The sequence below is a fragment of the Macrotis lagotis genome, chromosome 8 (genome assembly GCF_037893015.1).
Source record: "Macrotis lagotis isolate mMagLag1 chromosome 8, bilby.v1.9.chrom.fasta, whole genome shotgun sequence".
NCBI lineage: Eukaryota > Metazoa > Chordata > Mammalia > Peramelemorphia > Peramelidae > Macrotis > Macrotis lagotis.
In genome coordinates, this window is record NC_133665.1 from 182,935,738 (window position 1) to 182,962,031 (window position 26,294).

General features: G+C 37.2%; 1 protein-coding gene across 3 annotated transcripts in view; it reads right to left on the reverse strand.

Moving 5' to 3' along the window:
- SCN11A (sodium voltage-gated channel alpha subunit 11) overlaps window positions 1–26,294 on the reverse strand; it is a 197,404-nt gene that overhangs the window by 21,200 nt on the left and 149,910 nt on the right. The window contains exons 24-28 of one of the 3 annotated variants that reach the window (XM_074199107.1): window positions 25,894–26,002; window positions 22,715–22,869; window positions 18,166–18,339; window positions 16,706–16,834; window positions 14,202–14,474 (exon numbers count right to left, since the gene is read on the reverse strand). In XM_074199107.1, coding sequence (XP_074055208.1) covers window positions 14,202–14,474; window positions 16,706–16,834; window positions 18,166–18,339; window positions 22,715–22,869; window positions 25,894–26,002 — 840 coding nt within the window. The remainder of the gene's footprint in view (window positions 1–14,201; window positions 14,475–16,705; window positions 16,835–18,165; window positions 18,340–22,714; window positions 22,870–25,893; window positions 26,003–26,294) is intronic. The other 2 variants (XM_074199105.1, XM_074199106.1) reach the window with 2 other exon arrangements.

A 26,294-nucleotide genomic window follows, 5' to 3' on the forward strand; every position in this document is an offset into this window, starting at 1 on the left:
TCTACCAGAATTTATGGGATATAGAAATAGTGGTAATCAGAGGAAATCTTGTATCTTTAAATGCTTACATCAATAAAATAGAGAAAGAGCAGATTAATTGAGTATGAAATAAAAAAAGATGAAAAGAACAAATGTAAATTTCATAAGACATGAGAAAATTAAAGGTGAGATTAATGAAATTGAACATAAGAAAACCAGGAGCAGAATTAATTTAAAAATTGTAAAGGAAAAAGATCTAGTAGTATCAGCTCTTAAGCTGGACTGGTAATTATCAAACTAGTTGTTATTGGCTAAGAAATGTAATGGTGGATCAGCAGATTAAAGTATTCAATATGTAATATGACTTCATGTTTAATAAATACAAAGATATAACTTTGAGGATAAGAACTCATTTGGTCAAAATTACTCAAAAAACTGGAAAGCAGTCACACAGAAGCTAGATACAGATATATCTTATATCATTTACCAAGATAAGATCAAAATGGATGCATGATATAAACATAATGGGAGATATCATAAGTAAATTTAAGTAGCATGGAAGATATTACCTATAAGATTTAAGAAATAGTAGAAGGATTTATAGATAAGCATTATGAGATGTAAAATGTATAATTTTGATTACATTAAATTTAGAATGTTTTATATAAATAAAAACAATGTAGCTAAGATTAGAAGGAAACAGAAGATTGTGGGGGTTAGGGAAATTGTATAGTTTCTAAGATAAAGGCCTCCTTTCTCAAATATAAAGGGAAGTGAATCAAATATTTAAGAATATGAGTCAGTCATCAATTGACAAATGATCAGAGGATATGAACAGGCGATTCTTTTTTTTTAGGTTTTTGCAAGGCAAATGGGGTTAAATGGCTTGCCCAAGGCCACACAGCTAGGTAATTATTAAGTGTCTGAGACCCGATTTGAACCCAGGTACTCCTGACTCCAGGGCCGGTGCTTAATCCACTGCCCCACCTAGCCGCCCCAAAACATTCTTTTTTTGGTTTTGTTTTGTTGTGGGGGTTTTTTTAGTTTTTTTTCAAGGCAATGGGGCTAAGTGACTTGCCCAAGGCCACACAGCTAGGTAATTATTAAGTGTGTGAGGCCAGATTTGAACTCAGGTACTCCTGACTCCAGGGCCGGTGCTCTATCCACTATGTGAACAGGCAATTCTTGAAAAAAAAAATAAGATTAGCTAGACAGAAGATAGATAAATAGATAGATAGTTATACAGATATTCATATAAAATGTTCTAAATCACTATTGATTAGAGAAATGCACATTAAAACAACTGTGAGATTCCATCAAATTGGCTATCAGATGATACCTATCAGATTGGCTGTAATGATAAAAGGGGGAAAATGACAAATGCTGTTAAGGGACATGGAAAAATTGAGACTCATACTATTATGGTAGAATTGCAAATTGATCCAACCATTTTGGAGAGTAATTTGGAATTATGCCCAAAAAGTTATGAAATTGTGTGTGCCCTTAGATCCAGCAAAACCACTATTAGTCCTGTTTCCCAAGGTTAATAGAGAAAAAGAAAAAAATCTATACATCCTAAAATATTTTATCAAGTCTGTGTGATGGCAAACAAAAAATGGAAATTAAGGTGACAACCATTATTTGGTGAATGACTAAATAAGTAGTTGTGTATGATTGTGTATGATGGAATACTATTGTGCTATAAGAAATAATGAGCTGGTTGATTTCAGAAAACCATGGAAAGATTCACTTGAAATAATGCAGAGTGAAATGAGTAGAACCAAAAGAATATTTTAACAGCAATAGCAATATATTTCAAAAAGTAAATATGAAGGCCTAGGTTATTCTGAGTAATAGCATTATTCAAATCATTTACTAAGAACTTATGAAGGAAACTACTAGTCATCTTTAGAAAATGAACTGATATATGGAAGTATACATTGTATGATTCCAAAAGTATATCTATATTAAATGTTGACCTTCTTTAATGTGGAATTGGGAGAGTGGGAGAAACACAACTTGAAAATCAAAGTGTCACAAATAAATAAAGAAAAAAAAGAAAAAATGACTGTTTTGTGTACTGGCTACAAGTATCCTATATCTTCTGTAGATGCAGTGAAAGCAATCTTGACCTACATATCCAATAGCAGAGAGGATATCAGAAAAAATGCAGACTTTAGTCTGTCTCCAAAGAATTTTGATGTTTTTTCCCTTTTCACAGTTTGAAATTATTAATATTTGTAATAACATTATTTAGTAAAATAATTTCTTATTTAAAAAACTATAAGTCATCTAGTTCTATTTCTCCATCTCTTTGTCCAATTTTCTATTTTCCCTTTTGTTTTTCTTGCTGTTAGATTTATCCAAAACTGAGAGAGGAACATTAGAGTATCTTGATATTACAGAATAATTATGTCCTCTTCTCATTCAGTTAATTTTTCCTTTATGAATGTAGATGCTAAGTCTTTTTGGAGCATTTAAGTTTAAAATGGATATTTATTATTTATAATTCCATACAGTATAAACTGTCTTCCTTGTTTATGTTTATTTATGTTGTGATTTTTTTTCTTTCTCTGATAGTGTGACTGCAAGTCCTGATTTTTTTGGATTTGTCTAATGCATAATAAATTTTGTTCTGGTCCCTTGTATTTATTCTGTGCATTCTTAAGTTTTTAGATAGGTTTCTTGTATGCAACAGATTATAGGATTTTCTTAAATTATCTGAGATTCATTTTATTAGTTTATATTTCCCTCCATTGATCTTCAATATTGGGTTTTTTTAAATTAGGAATTTACATCATGGCTCTTCTGTAAAGGGAATACCTTTCTATCCAATTATTTTTTGCTTAATCTACTTTAAGGAAACCTTATTTTCCCATAGGTTCTTTTTCATGAGGGACCAATTGTTTTTTACTGCTTTCCTAAGTTTTAGAGTTTTATTTCATTTATTAATTTCTCTTTCCTTTTTAATCTAGAAATTGTTTCTTAGCTCATTTTCCCTCACAACTACATAAAATCTCATCTCCTATGCCCTTAAACTTTTATTGAATTACTTTTTTTTATTATTTTCTGGGTCTTTTTCATGTTTTAAAAACTCTTTTTTTCCTTCATCAAACTCTTCCAATTTTGTCTTTTCTAGACTTTAACTTTTTCCTCTATAGTCTTTTTTTATGTATGTAAATTTTTTTAGTGTCCATAATTGCTCTTGGATTAAAGCTCCTAAAATTTTTTTAGGTTGTTTTTATTTCCTCCTTCTATATAGTTCTTAAGTTTTTGCCTCATAGGTCATGGTTCCTAATCCTTTTCTTTCTGTTGTGCCTCATTCCTAGGAGAATCAGTTCCTAGAGAGAGAATAGAAGTATTTACCCCCATGGAAGAAATTTTCCTAATTATATGATTCCTTGCTACAAGAGCTCAGGTTTTCCTATTCTGTCAATTGTGTCATTCCTACCCCCTTCTTTTCCATGATCATTTATTTATCCCTTATTATCCCATCCAAGCCTTCTCACCTTTTTGACTAGTCAATTTTCCCTGGAGCATTCTAACTCTCCTTCTCCAGAGGTATGTTCGTGAAGGCACAGTGTTCTTTCAAAGATAAGGATCTCTCTAAGCAACAGAGCTCTTCAGACTATATGCTTTTAAAGGGCTCCAGTTCCCATTACTTTATTTTTTTTGCAAGGCAAATGGGGTTAAGTGGCTTGCCCAAGGCCACACAGCTAGGTAATTATTAAGTGTCTGAGACCAGATTTGAACCCAGGTCCTCCTGACTCCAAGGCCAGTGCTTTATCCACTGCACCACCTAGCTACCCCTCCCATTACTTTCACATGAAAGTATTGATTCATCTGATGGCAGATCATTTGGATGTTTATTCCACAGGACTATTTTTCTATCATTACTTCTTTTTAAATTCACTTTGATCCTTATCACCTTGTGTACGATTTTAAAAATTCAAAAATAAAAATCCTAATGGTCCTTCCGTCGCTATTTTGATATTGGTTTTAAATCCCATTGGGGTCTCTAGCTTTCTCCCCTTTTTTTCTGATATAACGTATTCCATTACTTATTTCTCCCCTGGCTGCTGTTTTAGTTTACCTTTCTTGCATTTCTAATGTCTGAGAAGTTTGCAAAGCAAATAAACTGCTAATGCCTGACTTTCTTTGTTGAAATGCTTCAAATGTCTTTTTAAATGAATATTCATCTTTTTCAATGATGACTAAGGTCAGGTTTGGTAGCATCTTGAGATCCTTTGCTCTTCAGAATTTATTATTCTATTCATTGTCTGTGATTTCTGGTGGGTAGGTAGAGTTTTAATTTCCTTTATATTTGAAAGGTTTTTTTTACCTGATTACTTGCAGAATATCTGATATTAGAACTTTTAAATTTAACAACTGTGACTAGGAAAGTGAACATAGATTTGCTGTTATTGTTTCCACTGAAAATGATCTGTGGATTCCTTTAATTGGCACTTTGATTTTTGTGTTAGGGAGTTCTGAGTAGCATTCTTGCATTATTTTTAACATTATTTTTTCAGGGTTTTTTGACCTGTGTTCAACTAAGAAGTTTATTAATTTTAAGTCATTCTATATATATTATCTTTGAGATCATGATGCTTAGCTTTCAGAGATCATTGGGGTTTTCTCCCTTCCTCGACTTCTAGACTGTGCATTGCCATATCAAGTGGGGTTTTTTTTTCATTTCTTAAAGACTGACTTGCTAAACTAAGCTCAGCTTTTCCTATTCTGTCAATTATTTCTACTATCCAGATCATAGATTCTCATTTCATGAATCTTATATCTGTTGAACCATTTTAGGAACATTTTGCTCTGGTTCTATAATCTCCTGGGAATACACAGAGTCCCTTACTCATCCAGCTTTAATTTATTTCCCTTTGTCTTGCAATAATCATTTGGATTTATTTACATATCCTGAAGTCATCTTCCCTTTTGTTATCTTCTCAGTTGATTTATTGACTTGTGCTCAGGGTTTTTTTGAATAGTTTTACTTTGGTAAATTCAGTCTTTTTTCCTTATATTCCCCTATTGCTCACTTTCTTCCTCCATCATTTGAAAACAGTTGTCCCTGGGGGCTAGATCTCAAAGTTTTCTCAGCCTCCTCCCACACTAGGGAATTTTCATTGGCCTCAGTCCCTGCCTCAAGTGATTTTCTTTTTGAAGGACTAGATGCCAGGCCCCCTTTTTTCAGACCTTGCGAAATTCCAAATAAATACTTCAGGAAAAGCATGTGTTGTTTTTCTTAGCACTCTATTTCCTCTACATGAAGGGAAAGGAACATTGAAGGAAGAATTAAGTTCAGTGGGGCTAGGTGGTGCAGTGGATAGAGCACCAGCCCTGGAGTCAGGAGGACCTGAGTTCAAATCCAACCTCAGACACATAATAATTGCCTAGCTATGTGACTTTGGGTAAGTCACTTAACCCACTGCCTTGTAAAAACTAAAACAACAAAGAACAAAAGGAAGAATTAAGTTCAGTGGTTTGAAGCCACAGAATGGTGGGATGTGAGCAAGCAGCAGGATATGTTGAGAGAGATGATGACAGCTATAAGGGAATTGCTGAGTGGATCTTAAGAGCATGGGTTCCCTTGTACCACCCAATCAGAAGGTGGAGCAATTTATTAGGAATTATGATTTTACCTCCTCCGTTATTAATTCATTAGGCAGCTACCCCAGTTAGGGACCTTAGGGACTTGGAGATAACTGAAAGTACTTGAACAATTGTACATAATTCTTATACTGGGGAGTTGTTATGAGGTTATGAGAATGGCAGGGAATATCTCATCCTTTAACTTATTGGTCGTGTAACTCCGAAGTCTCTTCCATAGGGGCGGCTAGGTGGCACAGTGGATAAAGCACCAGCCCTGAAGTCAGGAGTACCTGGGTTCAAATCCGGTCTCAGACATTTAATAATGACCTAGCTGTGTGGCCTTGGGCAAGCCACTTAACCCCATTGCCTAGCAAAAACCTAAAAAAAAGTCTCTCCCATGAGTACTTAGTGATGAAAAATAGAAATATGAAATTATGAAAAATTTATTAATGGGCAATAGAAGAAAGTTAAGGAAATTGGGCAGAATAAGAGGTTTATCTCTACCTTGAAGTTAACCCCTCCTCACCTCGTCTTATCTTACTCTCTAATGACCCCTTCTCCAGCATAATCTGTCATCTTCCAGTTTATCCTTCTAATAATATATTAGCTCAAATCTCTCTTAACTGCAAACCAAAACTGCCAGCAAGAACAACAACAAAAGGCAGCCACCACCTTTGGCAATCTACCTGTCAACATTTTTATTACTAACATTCTCAAATGCCTTAGCTAGCCGTCCTCCCCTTTCTTAACCTCTTAGTATTTTGGCTCCCTTAGCTAGCCGTCCTCCCCTTTCTTAACCTCTTAGTATTTTGGCTCCCTATCATCACCACTTGAAATAATTTTTCTCAAAGGAAGTTGATAAATTTCTTTCTTGCTTCACACTATCTTTAGGATTTGACTCTTGACAAACTACTCCTTGAACCTTGCCACGATAATTTGTTTTTGTTTGTAGCTACACTAAATTTTCCTGGTTTTTTGGTACTTTTTTTTCTGGCTCCTGTTGTTACTCCCAAACTATAAATTCTGGTCAGTATTGAGACTCTGTCCCGATTAGACCATACAGTCCAACATCATCAATTCCACAACAACAAATCTTAAACCTGCTCTGTTATTTGTCCAGCTGCTCATTGCAAAACTCTACATGGATGCTTAAATTTATCTTAGTCTCATCCAGGCAGGGTGGTTGGAAAACATACTAGCCTTTTGGGGTTCAATATCTTGACTCTTTCACTTAATTTCAATGCAACTCACTTCTATTGGTCCTATAGAAAGTCCGATTAAGGGTTGGACTAGATATAACCTAAGGTCCCCTTCATTCCTAGTATCTTATATGTGCAAAATTGGATTCATCATCTTTTTGGTTTGCTTTCTTTTTTTAGGTTTTTGCAAGGCAATGGGGTCAAGTGGCTTGCCCAAAGCCACACAGTTAGGTAATTATTAAGTGTCTGAGGCCAGATTTGAACACACGTACTCCTGACTCCAGGGCCGGTACTCTATTCACTGTGCCACCTAGTCGCCCCAAGAATGAGTTTTATAGTCAAACTCCTAAAAAAAATTGACTACACACTCATTGCCCTCATATCTTTCACTTCTCAATTCTTTTCTCAACCTTTCACAGTCTTTCGAAATTAATCAAAATTGTCAAAAAAAAATTAGTCTTCCACAATCACTAACAATGTCTAAAGTGTCAAATCAAATGACTTCCTCTTGATTCTCAGCTTCTTGACCTTTCTATAATATGGGACATTATTGACCATCTCTTCCTGAATATTCTCTTTTCTTTGAGTTGTCATAACAATTTTCTTTTACTTCTTCTGCCTTCACTAACATCTTTCCTGGCTCATCATGGCAGCAAACTAGCCTGTGCTTATAACCCAAGGCTATGTTGTAGCTTCTTCTCGTCTCTCTACACTATCTCATTTGCTGTCTTCTTCAGCTCCCGGGGTTTAATTATCAACTATCAATTTAATTATCAACTCTAGTTGTATATTTTTTGCCTTAATTTTTCTTCTAATCTCCCTATCCCACATAATAAAATTATTGGACATTTCCAACTGCATGTGCAAAAATCATCTTAAACTCACCTTATACAAAACTGAATTATCTTTGCCCCCACAACCAACCCATTCCTCCTCAGACTTTCCTTATATAGAGAGGGCATCACATTCTTTGTAGTCCCTCAAATGTTAGCAAACATTTATTAAAGAGACCAAGGGAATATTCTTTCAGAAAGTGAGATTTGAGCTGAATCTTGAAACCAGAAAAGTCATGAAATATAGAGCATGGGAGATCACTATTGAAATTGCTTGAGGCTGGGGTGGCTAGGTGGCACAGTGGATAGAGTGCCGGCCCTGGAGTCAGGAGTACCTGGATTCAAATCCGGCCTCAGACACTTAATAATTACCTAGCAGCTGTGTGGCCTTGGGCAAGCCACTTGACCCCATTGCCTTGCAAAAACTAAGAAAAAAAAAGAAATGGCTTGAGGCTAAAGAAGGAATGTCTTAGGTAGGGAAAAGCAAGGGGATAAATGTTCTTGGGTCATAGAGAATGCAGGAGGGAAAGGAAGGTAAGGAGACTGGAAAGGTTAATGTTTGGGGTATCAGTGGTTCATTTGAACCTTCTACACACCTATTCAGTTGCTAAATATTGAACCTCTCAATCTAATCTCTTCTCTTACCCATCTTTCTTGCAAGGAAAACCCTCGTCCCTCTCAACCCATCTTCTCCATCAGACTTCTCCCCCTAATCATCTCTGCTTTCTTAGTTGTCAGTCTCTTATATCTGCTTCCCTGCTGTACTCATGTCTTTTTCATCCTTAACATACCCTCACTTGATCCTAGAATTCCCACTAAATAGTATCCAATATCTCTTCTCCCATTCATGGTTAAACTCCTTGGAAAGTCATCTGTACTTGGCGCCTTCACTCCTCTTCTCATTTGATTCTAAGCTCTCTTCAATCTGGCTTCCAATCTCTACAGTCAACTGAAATTTTCCTCTCCAAACTTAACACTGATCTACCAATTGTATCTAATGACCTTTTCTCAGTCCCCATCCTTCTTGGCCTTTCCACAGCTTTTGACACTCTCCACCACTCAGTTCTCCCCGCACTCTGTTCCCTGAGTTTTTATGACATTGCTCTTACCTGGTTCTCCTTGGTGGTCATCCCATTCCTTCTCGGCTTCCTCTGCTGAATCTTCATTCAAACTATACGCACTAACTGTGGCGCTTACCAGTTTTCTATCCTGAGCCCTGTTTTTCATCCATACTATCTTACTTGCTGATCTCATCCACTCCCATAGATTCAATTAGCACTTCTACACCAGTGATTCTCATAACCACATATCAAGTTCTAAACGTTCTCCAGAGTCCCAGTCTTTTATCAACAAATGCCTCTTGATAACCTGTACCAGATGTCTTGCAGGCATCTAATTACAGCATAGTAAACCAAAATGTATTGTCTTTCCCCTCAAACTTCTCTTCTTGAAGAGTACACCACTGTCCCCAGATTCATAGCCTTGGTATTATTTTGATGCTCCTGATCCCTTCGTATATATCTGTTCCTAAGTCTTATCCTTTCGATTTCACAAAATTTCTCACATACATCTCCTTCCCTCCACTAACACAGACATCACTCTGTTACAGGTCCCTCATCATCTCAAGCCTGGATTCTTGCCTTAGCCTGCTGGTATAGGCCTTCCTGACTCAAAGCCCTCTCTACTCCAGTATAACTGTCACTAGGCTACCAGAGCGATCTTGTTTAACTATGGTTTAACCATGTTACATGCCCCACCTCCTACTCAGCAAATTCTACTGGATCCTCTTCCAGGATCAAATGTAAAATTTTCTGTTTAGCTTTTAAAATCTTTACAACCTTTCTAGTCACCTTACCTTCCTTTCCCTCATGCATTCTCTATGATCCAAGAACATTTATCCCCTTGCTGTTCCCTACCTAAGACATTCCATCTTTAGCCTCAAACAATTTCAATGTTGATCTCACATGCTCTCCCTGTCTCCTCTTCATGGCTTTTCTGGTTTCAAGATTCAGCTCAAATCTCACTTTCTGAAAGAATATTCCCTTGGTCTCTTTAATAAATGTTTGTTAACTAACTGAACACAGTGCTTCATTTAGTCCAGCTATTTTTCTCATTTTTTTCTCTTTTATGCCATTTCTATCACCTCCTTAGTTCATCTAGCTATGACTGTAATGTTATAGTTGCAATATTAGCCAGCTAGGGTGGTTTGACAATTGATCTGGTTATGAAAAGTTTTGACTTTTCCCACAATTCTTTTGCTTGTGGTTCCCTTTCCAGTTTCATCCTTGAGTGTCCTGTTCATAATCTTGTTTAGATGGGTTCCTTACCAACTTTTTGTTAACTGGCTTTATCTTCCACTGCTTCTCTGTTTCATTGAGCAAAGCTATTTATAATCTTTCACCAGTCTGATATGGAATAACAAGTTTATATTGTTAGCCATTGATGTGTGTGTGTGGTTGTGCTTAATATATATATCTCTGGTTGGCAAATAAGTCAAGTATTGGTTGACTAAGGTAGTTTAGGTTCTTTGATTCTCCCCATTATAATGACTTTCTCTGGCTAAACTCCTCTGAATAATGTCTTTGATAGTAATAATAGGTACCATTTGCATTGGTTTTGGAGGTTTCCAAAATACTTGACAAACATTATTTATTCTGAGTCTTACAACAACTCTGTGGAGTAACTACTTTCAGTCTTGTCCCCATTCCATAGACAAGCCATAGTCATACCCATAGTTTCTTAGCCATAGCCTCACAGATGCTAAGGAAGGATTCAACCCCAAGATTTCAAGTGCCAAGTGCTACCCAGGATACCTTGTGGCTACTTATGTTAAGGCTTAACAATGTGCTTGTGTTTGCTTTGTTTCCATATCAATCCTAAGCCCATATGATTTCAATTTGTATTTAATACTCATGTTTTTCTCTACTTTCTGAAAAGGCAGCTGGAAAATGCAAGCAGGTTCAATTATATTTGATAGAAGATAATTTACAAATAAAGTTATAGATATAGGCAACTTGGAAAATGAAGAAGTTAAAAAAATAGGGTTCTATGTCTGTAGTGTATAGGGACACGGAGTAAGAAGGGGCAAAAAAAATTTGAACTGATTGACCCCCATTAATAACCTATCTATAATTCCACCCTAGAGGAAAGGGCTACTAATTGTTTTCAAATGTCTATGACAATCTAAGCAGAGAACCTTCCAGATCAGTTGGGCTGAAACACTACCACACAGTTATGGCTTTACTTTTACCTTCCTTTTTGCCCTCTCCCTGGAAACCAACTAGAACTCATCTGGGCTACTTGACAGATCACAGATGTTACTGACTTTGTTCTTTCCAGTGATATGGAGAATCCCCAGGTCTTATTATCTTCTCTTTCTCAATTTCCTCCAGTCCTCCCGACACCTGCCATTCCAATGATGCAGCCTAAAGTCCTGAGCTTGCCACTCACCTCAGATCATCCATCTTTCTATTTATCCTGCAGCTGAACTTTCTTTTATATTTTGTCTCCTTCAATCAAAGACTTGGCTTTTTCCATTCGTAACCCCAGGGTTTGGTATATAAATATTGGTTTATTCATTCAGTCATATTGATCTCTGGGCATCAAACAAAAGGACAATTGGGCAACTTCTGAGGAACCAACTGGACCCAGACAGCTTCTTCACAAATCATTTATCCCAGGAGGGGGAAGTCAATATCACAAAGTAAGTCTTTTACGTTTGGTAGTTTTTTCCAGATGCAAGGTCTAAACTCAGTTCTAAACAGGAAAGTTTCCTTTCTCACACAACATCCATGAGTCCTTTGGAGGAAATAATGGTTCCAATTCCACAGTCTTTGCTGTTGTTGTTGTTGGTGTTATTTGCCCAAGGCCACACAGCTAGGCAATTATTAGGTGTCTGAGGCTGCATTTGAACTCAGGCCCTCCTGACTCCAGGGCTGGTGCTCTGTCCACTTGTGCCACCTAGCCGCCCTCCAAATTCCATAGTCTTTGAAGCAAGAGGTCCATCACTCTGCTGCCCTTGCCCTGAATTTCTTCTTAAAATGGGCAGACTGAAGGTCAGCTAGGTGGTGCAGTGGATAGAGTACCAGCCCTGGAGTCAGGAGGACCTGAGTTCAAATCTTGTCTCAGACACTTAATAATTACCTAGCTGTGTGACCTCGGGCAAGTCACTTAACCTCATTACCTTGTCAAAAAAAAGAATAAAATGAGTCGATTGAACAAAGTCCTCTCTAAGAGCTAGTCTAGATCTAACCTTGAGTTCTAAGTAAGAGGGGCAGTTTCTGACTCAATTCAAAGAAAAATCGATTGTCAAAAAAAGTTGTCTATAAATGGTATGAACTGCTTTGGGAGGAAACAAGTTCTCATTATTAAAGGAACCTGAAATGAAGACCAATGATCCCTTGCCAGGAAGACTAGAGAAGGAATTCTTGCCTGAGTTGGATCAGATCATTTCAAAAACTCCTTCTGTATCTATGAAGACTCTACTGGCATATTTGTAGTTCTAGTAAGAGGAAACTGCACGGTCTATCAGTTTGACAAGTATATCCCCAAAGTTGAGCACATATCTCCCTAGATTATCACTTACAATCATCTGATTAATTCTTTCCATTAAATACTAGATTCCCTAATCAATTTTCCCCTTGTCAAACTGATTTTATTATTTCTCTCATCAGGGGTGTGCTGGTTAATGTTCAACAATCAGCCTGCCAGCAAAAATATGTACACAAAGTACATCAGTATCTTAAGACAACGGAGTCATCAAAACCAATCAAGCCCTGGTTTGAGGCATTTGTCAGTTTCTAAGATATAAATGCTCAAACTCAAAATTTGACCAGTAGGATCAGGTTCCAGTATATTGAGGCTTCTTAGATAGCTTGATATGGGGAGAGGGAGGTGCAGGAATAAGCAGACGGGAATATCCAGGTTAATGGCAAATTTAATCCATAATCTAATAAACTGAGAGTGCATGATTGTCTATCTCTGGCCCCCAGAATCCACACAAGTAGAGTGCTGACCCTCTCTCTGGATGAAGCAGTTAATTAGACCTTTGTTGTTGTATTTCATTTGAATCAGACTCTTCAGCTCCCATTTGGGATTTTTTTGGCAGAGTTATTGGAGTGGTTTGATATTTCCTTCTCCAAAACTGAGCCACATGGGATTAAATGACTTGCTCAGGGTCACGTAGCTAGTTGTGGGTGAAACTGGATTTGATTGGCTTCTTTTTAAACATTGTACCCCCAGGACTAAGTCCTATGAGACAAAAAGTTTTGGTGGAGTCCATATTAAAAACTGCACAGAATACAGGTTTGAGATATGGTTCCTAGTAAGAGACTTAGACTTATTAAGGAAGAAACCATACACCACACACTTTCTAGGGATGAACTAACTCAAAGACATGGGCATGCCCAGGAAGAAAACATCTTGCTGTAGAGAAGCTTTACCTACAATAATCAAGGCCTGTGAGCATCTCTCATGCTAGTCCCCTGATTCTGGCCACTTGTATAACTTCTGCTGAGACAATTCAAAGACCATTAAGGCCTAAAGACCATTAAGGCCTTCTTTTCCAGGTAGAAATCTCAAAGGATGCACTGAAACCAGGAAGCTAACTGACGCAATGGCTAGAGCAGGGAGATTGGAGTCACCAAAACCTAGCCTCAGATACTTAAATAACTCCTCCTCCTGCATCATCTTCCTCAAATGTAAAATGGGATCTATCTCACAAGGTCATTGGGAAGATCAAAAGAGATGCTATTTGAAATGTGCTTTGCAAACCTTAAAGCATTATATAAATGCTAGTGATGATTCAGAAACTTCCTGTCCATGTTGCCTTGGAATCCCAACCCTTTCCAGCCTCAGAGATGACTTTCTGCCTCCCCCTTAGAATCTCCCTGTTTGAGATTAGCCTAGGTACTGTGGGTCCTATTTAACATTCCCAGACTAGACTTTTAGTCTGTGTTTGTTCACAATGATGGGAAGGAACTCAGATGTTTGCTTGACCTGATCAGTTTATTGGGAATGGTGAACTTCTGATAGGAACTATCAGCTCTTGTCTAGGAAAATGACTAATGACATTATCCTCACAAAAAAAGAGAATTAAATACATAATTAAGTAAAAATTCAAGAAGTAAATGTTTTAAGTAGTGAAAGTAAAGAGCTATTGAAAGGGGTGACAATTGTCCTAGAAGAAAATGCCTGAGGGGCAGCTAGGTGGTGTAATAGATACAGCACCAGCCCTGGAGTAGAGAGGACCTGAGTTCAAATCCAACCTAAGACACTTAATAATTACCTAGCTGTGTGACCTTGGGCAAGTCACAACCCCATTGCCTGGGGGGAAAAAGGCAAAAATAAAACAAAAGATCCATGAGTTGGCACATTCAAAACTGGATAAGGTTTGTCTAATTATAAGGGAGGGAAAAGACATCAAAAGCAAAGGTTTCAAGGAGGAACCTTGTAGAGGGACATACAGAGATGGAAAGGAGAGTCAGGAAAAAGTTTGGAGATGAGCATAGGATAGGAAAAGTGGGTGTGATAGATTTCCCCTTGTCCCTCTGTGTTCTGTGAGGGAGGGGAGAGTGGTTCTCTTACGTACCACCTGAAGAAGAGCCAAATAACCAATTCCAACATGATCAAAGTTGACCTTAGCATTGGTCCAGCATGCATCAGGGTAGATTTCATTTCTGCACTCTGTCTTGTTCCTAACGCTGGAGACGTTTATGTCATTTTTGAATTGGTCGATGCATTTTCCAAATTTCCCAGCAAAAAGGTTCACCCCCAGCATACAAAAGATGAGCCAAAAGATGAGACAGACAAGCAGAACATTGAAGATGGCAGGGATGGCCCCAACAAGGGCATTGACAACAACCTGCAGAAAACAGGATCAGAGAAAGGCATGTCATTAGTCTAAGTCCTTCCCTCATCCCACTCTCTCATCCCTTGTTGTACAAATAGGCTTCATTGCTCTCAGATACACATTTATTCTTTGTAAAGATGATCCACTCCTACTCAACAGAGATGGCCTTAGGGGAAAGGAAGGCTTCCTGATACCTTCCCTGATACTGGCAGTCTCAGACTTTTCTTAAAGGTATAGTATATAAAGTATATATAGTATATAAAGAGGGATAGAATTGAAGTTAAAGTTATTGTTCAGTCATTTCAGTCTCCTCTAACTCTACAGGAGCCCTTTGGGTTTTTTTTTTTTGGCAAAGAAACTGGAATGGTTTGTCATTTCCTTCTCCAGCTGATTTTACAGAAAAGGAAACTGAGACAATCAGGGTTAAGTGATTTGCCCAAGGCCAAACAATCTAGTAAGTATCTAAGGTCAAGTTTAAACTCAGGAATATGAGTCTTCTTGACTCCAGACCTGGTGCCCTATCCACTGTCCCACCTAGATGCCCTTTGAAGTCAAAGATAAAGATTCAAATGCCAACTGCCATTTGCTCCCTGGGTGAAATAGGATCAGTCTCTTAATCTCTCTAGCTCTGTTTCCTCATTTGTTAAGGAAGGAGTTAGATTAAATGAACTCTAGAGATGCTCTCTCTCTCTAAATTATGATCCTGGGGCAGCTAGGTGGTACAGTGGGTAGAGCACAGGCCCTGGAGTCAGGAGGACCTGAGTTCAAATCCAGCCTCAGACACTTAATAATTACCTAGCTGTGTGACCTTGAGCAAGTCATATAATCCCATTGCCTTGCAAAAAAAATGAATAAATAAATAAATTACAATCCTATCCCTATGTCACCTAATGCCACATGATGCACTGTCAGATTTAGGGTTTAAAAGATCAGGTTTGAATTTCACCTCTCTTGCTAACTAGCTGTATGACCTTGGACAATTCACTTCATGTCTAAGACTAAGAGTTATATGAGGCAACCTTTAATAAGTCATCAAATGTGAATATTTGCATATTAAAAGAAGACTGTAAAAGAGAAATGCTACAATAAGGGAAAACATTATTGTACTCAATCTTGCCATTTCTAACTCATAATATCTTTAGAATGCAATCATTGACTCTCTATTCACACAGCTACAACCCTTGTTCAGGTCTCTCTATTCATACAGCTGCCACCCTTGTTCTGGTCTCAGTGATTATAAGAGTCTTTTAATTGGTCTCTCTGCCTCAAGTCTCTCACCTCTCTAATACAAACCTCCATGTTCTTACCCAAGTCATTTTCTTTATGTGCAGATGTGACCCTGCAATTAATTCCCTTACTCAAACAACTTCACTGGCTTCCTATTTCCTCTAGGATCCCATTTAATTTCTTCTGGTTATCTTTTCAAATCCTTCACAATCTGGCCTCAGTCTATCTTTTCAGTCTCTTTAGACATCATTCCCCATCCTATACTCAATGAGCTGGTCAAACTGGCTTCTCTCTATTGTATCCACATCACACCCCATGGCTTACCTCTTTGCCTATGTGCTGGCCATCTCCCAGTCATGAAACACCCTCCCTCCTAACCTCTGCTTCAAAGTCCCTCTTCAGTTCACAAAGCATCTTTAGCATGAACTTTTTTCTAACCACCACCCCCACATTCCGAAGGCTACTCTCTTTCCAAACTACTTGGTATTGGGTACAGATAGACATTGGGTCTAGCTGTATCTACTCTTTTTCTATCATTATTATTATCATTATTATCATTATTGTCTTCCCTTTTAGAATATGTTAGTTGGGAGGAAGGATTGTTTCATTCTTTGTACTTTGATCACCATCATCTAGCACATTTCCTGGGACATGATAGTCTCTTAATTGATTAGTAATTAATTGATCAAAATGATGACTTTTGTAGATGATCTCCTTTTACAAATGATAAATTTGAGATTCATAGTTCTAGGGACTTAATCCCATTACTCAACCCATGGTAAGCCTAGGATTCAACCAAGGGTTTCTGGCTCCAAACTCAAAGTCCTCAGTACAATATACTGTCATATATTCTCACATAGCATAAGGGCACATGTTTATGTAGAGATGGAGACATAATCATGGACCAAATAGATACAATGGACAGCATTTCTTTCTGCCTCTTGTTGAAAAACTTCAAGACAGTACTCGACTCATCTCCCTGCTGACTGAGCTTCCCTGGGTTCCCCAAGACTTACCCTCATCCCCTCAAACTGGGACAATGCTCTCAAGGGCCTGAAGGCCCTCAGTGTTCGAAGGGATTTAACATTAAAAATTTTACTTAAGCTGGGTGAATCTACATTGTCGATGAGGCTTATGATAGAGACCTAGGAGGAAAAAACAAAGAGCAATTGGCATAATATATTTGTTGTTAAAGGAAACAGCCGGATACAGTACTTACTGCTTTCCAAGTGCTGTGCTAATGCTAGGATAGACTACAAAATCATCTATGAGCAGGTCCCTCTTTCCATTCTTGGCTCTGGGATCAGTTTCCTTAGTTAATATGGAGATCAGCCTAGTGTAGAGGCTCAATTTAAGAAAGCTAATCAATTAAATGGCATCTGCAGGCTGACTGATCTTCTTGAAGCATGGCCCTCTTGTACACTCTCTGCCCAACACCACTTGGACTGTGGAGGGAGTGACTGGTCTGGTACATTGATTAGGGAAGACCTAAATCAAGTGTAGGGCACAAATGCGGGCAACATTACTACAACATAAGAAACAGCGAAGCTAAAGAATACAGAAGCATGAGGAATGAATGAATGAATGAATGAAAAGCAAAGAAAGCAGAATGAGGCAAACAATAGATTTACTGACACAATGCAAATAGAAAGAATTTTTAAAAGCCAAAGGCTCTATAATGATAGCAATCAAAGTTGACCAGAAAAAGAAATGAAAAATGCATTTCCCTTCCTTCTTTGCAGAGATTGGAGATTAGAAGTTTAGAATGCAACCAGAATGCTGGTTAAAGCATTTGTTAATTGTGATGAATTACTTTTTTCTCTTCTGTATTTATTCTTTGTTATAAGGATTTCAATGTTGGTTGTCTTTCCAAAGCAGTTTATAAGAAAAATAAAACAAAGGAGTCAGAATTGCTCAGATTTCTTTAAGAAATGGCTTCTTAGATTCACTCTATTAACAGACAGTCTCCTTGCACAAAAGTCATCATAATCAAGCTCCTTACTATTCCCTTGCCCCAGCAAAGTTCTGCAGGAGGGGGAGGAGACAATAAGTGGAAATGAAGGTAAAACAGAAGATGGTGGTGCTGAATAGGATGAGACTAGGCATGATTTTACTGGGATAGAGAATTCCTGAGGACGAATTCCTTAACCCATCAATACAGGTTGGCTCCTTTGCAACATGTGGTCATAGTGACCAGCTCAAGTGCCCCTTGCCTATGGTCATACATGCTGTACATGCAGAGGCAAGTCTTGAGATCAGGTTTTCCTGATTTCAAGACTGGCTCTCCTTCCAAAATAGTTTGTAAGAAAATTAAAACAAAGGAGTCAGAATGATTCAGATTTCTTTTTTTAAAAAATGGCTTCCTGGATTCACACTTTCTATTAAGAGACAGCCTCCTTGAACATTAGTCATCATACTCAAACATGTCCCAGCAAATCTCCCACCCTAAATGAGAGAGTGTCGATGTTAAACTCACATTTACAATGATGAAGTCAAGAACACACCATGCATTCGTGAAATACTTCCTAAATCCATACGCCACCCATTTTAAAAACATTTCCAGGATGAAAACATAGGTAAAAACCTTATCGGCAAATTTCAGCAACTCCTTAATGGTAGGTCTTGATGAAAGCTTACAATCTTCAAATGTCTAAAATGACAAAGTATTATATTTAATATGTCCATGGGCTTTTATTTCTGCAAATTCTACACAAAAATAAATAAATAATGTTACTATTTTTAAAAAGCAGGGAATATGAAGTCCAAGGGTCTGGATGCAAATAAAGATTTAGTCACGTATTACTGTGAGGGTTTGCAAATCCATTAATTTCTCTGACCTTTAGTTTCCTCACCCAAAAGACAAGATTGGACTTAATGGCATCCTAAAGTCCCTTCCAACTTTAAATTTATGAGCCATGATCCTGTGTTAACCTGCTAATGAAATCAGATGATATTTTGTGGACAAAAAGTTGACTAATTCCAGTTAATTAGGTTACTTTATTAGGTAGATAGAAATGAAACAGGAAACATATACCTCCTTCTTTAGTGAATCCCATATCAAAGTCTCATTTTCTGACTATTTTAATAGCATTCTGAATGATTTCCCTGCCCCACTCTTTACCAACCTCAGTCTCTGCAGATACAACTCATCTTGCCTGGAATAGACAAATTCTTCTTGTTTTTTAAGGTTCAGTTAAAAATCTAACTTCTTCATGAAATCTTCCTTTACAATCTCAAGCAACAGTAATCTCATATTCATCTCAAATCCTATAGTGATCAGGTTGCATACTAGTACCATTCAGTATTTAGACCTACATTATATCATTCTATTTTGGGTGTGTTCATTTTCTTAAGATCAGAAAGATCATAATTTTCTTGAGCTGATAGCATTAATGGAGCACTTGAAAGTTTACAAAATGATTTGGTCCTCAACAACCTTGGGGAAGAAATGTTATTATTATTCCTGTTTTTCATATAAAGATGGCAGTTAAGACAAACTGAGTTGCCTAGGATCACATAAGCTAGGAAGTGTCTGAGACAGGAAGTCATGTCTTCATGACTCCAGAGACCATGTTTTCCTGTTGTCTTACATAGTAACTGCAGATAAATTATGCTAACATGTCAAGGATATAGGCACCTGTGAAATCTCTCCAATAATGAACATGCAATTTGTCTGTAGCTTAGTAGTGAAGTTTTAGATTGTTGCCTGAGGCTCAGAGAGTACACATGGCCTACTTATGATCAGACAACTGGTGTCACCAAGTCCAGTACTCTAGGAATATATCATATTGTCTCTGATATTGATTTTTTTTAAATATTTATTTCTTTTAGACAATTTTGCACATTTTAATTCAATTCCATTGAGAGAAAAAAGGTCATAGCCCATAGCCCTTGAGTGACAATAGATTTTTGGTTCCTATTTGGGTATTTCTGCCCACATTCCTGGTACAGTGGTCATTCAGCACAATATAATGGCTTATGACCTTATTACTTTCTTCATTATATAGAATGTTAATAGGCTTGCCAATACTTACATTTTCCAAAAATGCCAGGTGAATTTATAGTAGTTTTCTTGGTGTGCAAAAGCCACACATCCTATACTTCTGGGTGATCACCCAGAGCTCTCAGAATCTATTCCTTATAACTATAAAGGTCTTTTCTTGTTTAGTATAAAAGCCAAGTTGTTGCCCACTTTGTATCATCTGCCCCAGGTAGACATACAGATAGACTGCATGTCATAATCTGAACAAGAGACATTCTTTGTCTCCTTAGAGGATAAGACCAAACCTTTTCGAGTGGTTATGATGGCGCTAGAATGCTATCTAAGGTGCTACGATGTTCTGGGACTTGATATAACCAGGACAATGTGGTTCAGAAGAGCATCTGGAAGACCCAGAATTATCAGATATCTATTCAAGACAGAATGAATGATTTTCGTGGTGGGAGATAAAGGGGGTGAGAAGAGAAAGACCTCCTGCTGGAAGAAAGCAATAGTTTGCTCTATAGCAGCAAATGCTTCTTCATTATCAACAAACAAAAAGCACAGTGGCATCTTATATGCTTCAGTCAGTTCTATAACAGTAAAAATGTCATCAGTTGGAGAATTTCACTTGTGAAAACCTCTCTATATCCTTCTAATACCACCCTCATTTCAAATACCCTTACTATATAAGTAGATGAGTCTGAGAAAGGCTTTTTATGAATGAGAAAGTAGGTGTAAAGATCAATAATGATTGATATTCTCTTGGTCACCTTTTTTCCCCAGAATTAATAAAGTCTGAGATTTTTTTCAGTTCATTCACTATCTTCCCCTCCTTTGAATACTTTGTGTATTGTTTCCTCACTGCCTGTATAACCATGTTGCCTTGATTGGATCTCCTTAATATAAATGTGGTCCAATCTTGTCTTTGTTCTTTTTCATGATGTTTCTATAAGCACATATAGGACTATGATGGTTGGCATTTCTACCATCCCTGATGATGAAAATAATTTGTTACACAAAGTTTTGCAGCTTTTGCTGCAAAACTTTTTATGCTGCTCTTTTTATGTTTATCCTTAAATATCTTCAAGGTTACTTTGTTCTCTTGTATTTCTTGACAAGTTTTTATTTAAATTGGCTTCCTCTCCTGTGTTTTTCTTTGCCTATGAACCAATACTTTTCACCTTTCTCTAATATTTTATAGATAAGTTAATATCTCAAAGCCAGTATTTGGCCATTATCTCCACTTGAGAGATAGGCAGCTGTTTTCTAAGACAACTTTTAGACTCTTTTAGTCTATTTGTTTGGGCAATTGATTTAGATTGGGCTAGTTTTCTATGAAATTACCCTGACTATTATTGATGTCATTTCTGCTAATTCTTCTGTCCATTACCCACTTTATATATCAATTGCTTACAATATAATATTGTTAACAATGACTGACATTTAAATCACACTTTAGCTTTTAGAAAGATTTTATACACGACTCCATTTGCGTCCACTCAGTTCAAGGTTTACCCTAACCAAAGAATTCATCCTCTAATAGCCAACCAAACAATGATCAGTATCTCTATAGTTAACTGGTTGGGCACTCAGACAGGCAACTCAGCCCTAAGATCATTACTGAATCCTTTCCAGCTTGATACCAATTTTAAAAACCAAGGTTAACTCCAATCATAACAAAGGAGGCGAGTAAGACTGGAACATAGATTCCAGGGTTGGACTGAACAAGTGTTAAGTGTTAAGGACTAGGCTTGCTTAAAAGATTTACAATGTTCATTTATGGTTCATGGATGAGCCTCCTGGTTCGTGCATGAAAAATCGCTCCAATACAGAATATGGACAAGACTCCCTTTGTCTTCTTCCCCATTCCCTATTCTATATCTACCACATAAGCAATGTTGTGCGCTGGAGCCTTCGCCAAAGAGTAGGATCAAGTGCTGCCCTCACCACTTCATACCCAAGTGACAATAGGCAATTCAGTGATCTCCCTGAGCAGCAGTATCATTATCTATAAAATGAAGGTCCTTAAATAGTATACAGTATTGTCTGTAGTGAAAACATTCATTTCTTCTATTGAAAAGGAGTTTATCTACCATACTTCAGAGGCAGAAAATGTTTTTATGCAACTCCAAAGATATGTTTATTACTGTACTGATTAGAGTCAAATTGGGACCTGTCATAATCTGCTACAGGATGGCACCATCATTGTGATTAAAATCTTCCCCAATTAAGGGAATAGAGCTTTGTAAATGATAATACCTTTGATCAGATCATATATCCCAGTTTGGGGGGCCCAAAATATGTAGCCATGCTACATGAGTTCCCTCTACAATTGAAGCAATTGCTCTTTGCTTCTCAATTTAGAATATTAGGGAAAAAATATTAGGAAAGCTTAGTTTCTACATACAAATCCAGTGTTAGCATATTACTAATATCTAGAAGAATCTCATTTACTCCTCCTTCATCTCTCCACTAAAGACATTGAGAGGGTTTAGAGAAACTATGCTCCTGATTCCAATTTGAGAACTTCCAATACATTCCAATACATTCTTCTGTAGAATCAAAGTTTTACAGTGTCATTTTCTTCCACTCATTCCAATCATTGCTTCCAAACTTTAAAGGTGGAGAGATGGTGAACTGTCCTTGCCTCATGAACCTTAGGACATAAAAGACTTTATGGCATGTAAAAAATGACTATAATATCAAAACCAGGGCTGTGGCCTGTATTGGTGAGAAGAATTTCCATATTGAAAAAGATACATTTGAATATTTTAGCATTTTTTTAAAAAAAAGATGACATTTCAATAGTACCCAGTCCTGAGCTTGAATTCCAATTAGTAAGCCTGCTCTTCATCTTGCCCAGCACTATACTACCCACCCCTACTTGCTGCTTGCTTTCCAACTTCAAGTCCCCTTTTGTGTTATCTTATCATATTAGAATGTAAATTCCCCTAATGGCAGTGTATTTATCTCCCAGTCCAGGGCTCTACCCACTATACCATTGAGCTGAATTGCTTAGTGAATTCAAACGACCATTATTTACCAGAGCTCCACTGCTTAGAAGAATCATGAAGATAATGAAACTCTCAAACCAATCGTGCTTGACGATTCTGTAACAGGTTACCCTCAGATTCAGCCAAAGGACTCCTGGAGATTTTCTTACATTCAGGGCAAAGCAGGGAAAGAATCTGTAACAGCCTAAAAGAAAAAGGAAGACTCTCATACCAGATGGTGGCACCCATGGCTCTAGTGAGCCTAAGGGGAAGAAGTCATGGTATCTAACTGTACCAATCAACCAGGCTAAAGTTAAAAACATTCAGTCAATCATCTCCAATTTCTATTCCTCTGAATATCTGACATTACTTTCCACCACTCCCTTGGGTTCAATTATTATTGATGATTCTCCCAATTTCCCAGATCTAGAGTGAGAACACAAAGGAAGAATCAAAGAATCAGACAATTATAGTTAGAAAGGTCCAAAGGTCACATGGGTATGATGTGGCAAGAGCAAAATTTGAAATAAAATAGCTGCTCCAAAGCCAGAGCTCTTTCTACTGTGCCTCTTGTTTGGGGGGGGGGGGGGGGGTTGGGGGAAGCTGTCCTCAATGGAGCATCTTACCATCCCTGCTCACCCTGGAATGTTTCTCTTTCTTCCATTGATGAGTTCATCTTGGAGCCTTTATTTAAAGGGCCCAAGTCTGTCTGCCTTTTTTCCTTACCTGGTTTTCATTGCTGACTTTCTGGACTTCAAAATAAATTTTTCATACATGATTTCAGAGTGGTAGTAAGAATGCTAAGTATAACTTGATATATTAGGAATAGCTTTGGTTGAGGGGCTATATTCCCCTACGTGTTTACCACTTTCAAAATCTCTCCCTGCTGAAGAGAGCCTGAAATCATGTGTCCCTCTTATAAATGAAATAAAGAAGAATGCCTCTTTTCTTCCAAAGTTTTTGTACTGACTCTACCCCTTACGCATCATATCCTACTCAGCAGACATTATCTCAGACAAGGCAATAAAAATTAATTAAAGAGATAAAAAGAGAAATTACAAATGCTGGAATTTGCCATTAACAATGAATCAATAACAATGCTTTCTATATATGTATTAATTATCATAGCATCTAAATAATTTAAAAGGCTACAGTTTATACAGAGAAATTGACAGGAAAATTATGGAAGACCTCGATGTGACTCCCTTTTCATATATACACAATTTTGACCCCCAATAAAGAATGAAAGCTGTTGAGGGCCTAAATATAATTTTAGGAATGTTAGACATACAGGGTAACAATCAGGCACAATTTTGGGGTGTCTGTGATGGAGAATACCATCTATATCCAGAGAAAGAATTGTGGAGTTCGAACAAAGACCAAAGACTATTACCTTTAATTTAAAAAAAACTGGTATCTTATTAGGTAATCTTGCTATCTCTTATATTTTATTTATTTTTCTTCTTCTTAAGGATATGATTTCTCTCTTAACTCATCCAATTTAGATCAATGTATAGCATGGAAACTATGTAAAGACTAATAGACTGCCTTCTTTGGAGATTGGGTGGGGGGAGGGAAGCAAGATTGGGGGAAAATTGTAAAATTTGAAATAAAATCTTTCTGAAAAAAGAAATGTTAGGTATAATCAACTGGCAATTACTGATTGAGAATAGAAAGGGATATGGGTTGTTCAGGGAGAACTGACAACTATGACGTGAGGACTTACTGAGTCTTATTCGGGTTTCTCAACCACCTTTGGGGTCCACCTATCACCCAACTCTCTTCTTTGACTTTAAGAAGCTATGTTTTGGTACCTAAAAGAACTGATCATGTATTAGAGCATTAAATGCTTTGCAAAAAATGCAAAGAAGCAGAATATTAAACCTATCTTTTATTGATCACAATGAAAAAAATATATATTCAGTAAAGGGATACTGGAGAAGTGATTAAAGATTAAGTGAAGACAAAATAACAATGCTAAAGAATCGGTGAGTTAAAAAAGCAAATCATAAAAACAATTTTCAGTAATTTCAGTAATGATAATGACAATGAGACAACATACAAAACATTCTGGGGATGTAATCAAAGCAGTAATTAAAGGAAAATTTACATTTCTAAAGTTTAACTTCTATCTAAATTAATTATCTATCTAAATTAATTAATTAATTAAACTACCAAAGGATTACTTTATGGAGTTAGATGATAACAATATTAAAATATATCTGGAAGAACCAAAGATAAAGAATCTTGAGGAAAATATATCAGTTTCTCAATTAACCTGGGAAGAAGAGGACTTGGCAGTACCAGATTTCAAACTATATTCCAAAGCAGCAACCATCAGAACGAATTAGTACAGGTTAAGGAAAAGAAAGGTTGAGCAGTGAAACATATTAGATAAACAGATAGGAGTAAATAAACATGGTAAAATGAGTTTTTGAACTCAAGCAATGTGGGGATTTGTTTTGTATACTTATTTGTTTCAAAGTTAATGTTTTTGTTTTTGCAATGAAGGAAGTGGGAGATTGAAGGAAGTGGGAGATCGAAGGAAGAGAAAATAGATTTTTGTTCATTTTTAAAAATTAGTCCAAAATACCTAAGTGAAAGGTGATGAAGGAATGAACTAAGATGATAGCTGAGGGAGTGGAGAAAATCTATCAGCTATGGGGTATGTTATGGAGATAGAAACACTAAGCTTTGACAATTGACTGAATGTACTGAGTGACAGAAGGTGATAAGTTGAGGGTAATATAAAAGTTCAAAAACTTGGAGACTAGAAAGTCAGTGGAACCTTCAGTAGAAATAAAGGAGTTTAAAGGAGGGGAGGGTTTGGCAAAAAGATACTAAATTTTGTTTTCAACCTGTTGAGTTTAAGATGTCTCTTGGACATCAATTTGAAATGTCCAATAGGCATGAGGCCATAGCTTAGAGGAGATACTGGACGTATACATAGAAATCTGGAAGTCATCTGTATAGAAATGGTAGTTAAATTCATGGAAGTTGTTGAGAGACTGAAAGAGAGAGAGGGAGGGGGAGAGAGAGAGAGAGAGAGAGAGAGAGAGAGAGAGAGAGAGAGAGAGAGAGAGAGAGAGAGAAAGAGAAGGGTAGGAAGAAGGGAAGAGAACAGGACAAAAAGGTTGAGGAACTCTCTCACTTAGGGAGTTCATATGAGTTCATATACAGACTTCTGGAGAAGGTTCATTTCACCCAAACTCCATAAAGCTACCCTTACCTTTGGGCAAACATCTCTCAGGCCCCTTTTCAGGAATCATTTCAGGAAAAGTGAGATCCGTCAGATCAATGGTGCTGCAATTAGATGGAAAACTGGTCACCTCAAACATCTATAAAGAAGAAGCAAGAAAACCCAGAAAAAAAATCATTAATGAATGGGCTCTTCTCAGCTGCAGCTGATTAGATAACCAGCTGGCTCCTGTAGCTAGGTATGAGGCAACATAAGTGATGGGTTTCCTGGAAAGCATTCTGAGGCCCATGGTAGGCTACATATCCCAAAAGGACTAGATGAGAGACGGTGTAATGAAGTGAATAGAGTAGTAGTCTGGAAATGCTAGACAGGATAATCTCAGTTCGAATACTGCATCTAATCTTTTTAGCTATGAGACCATAGACAAATCT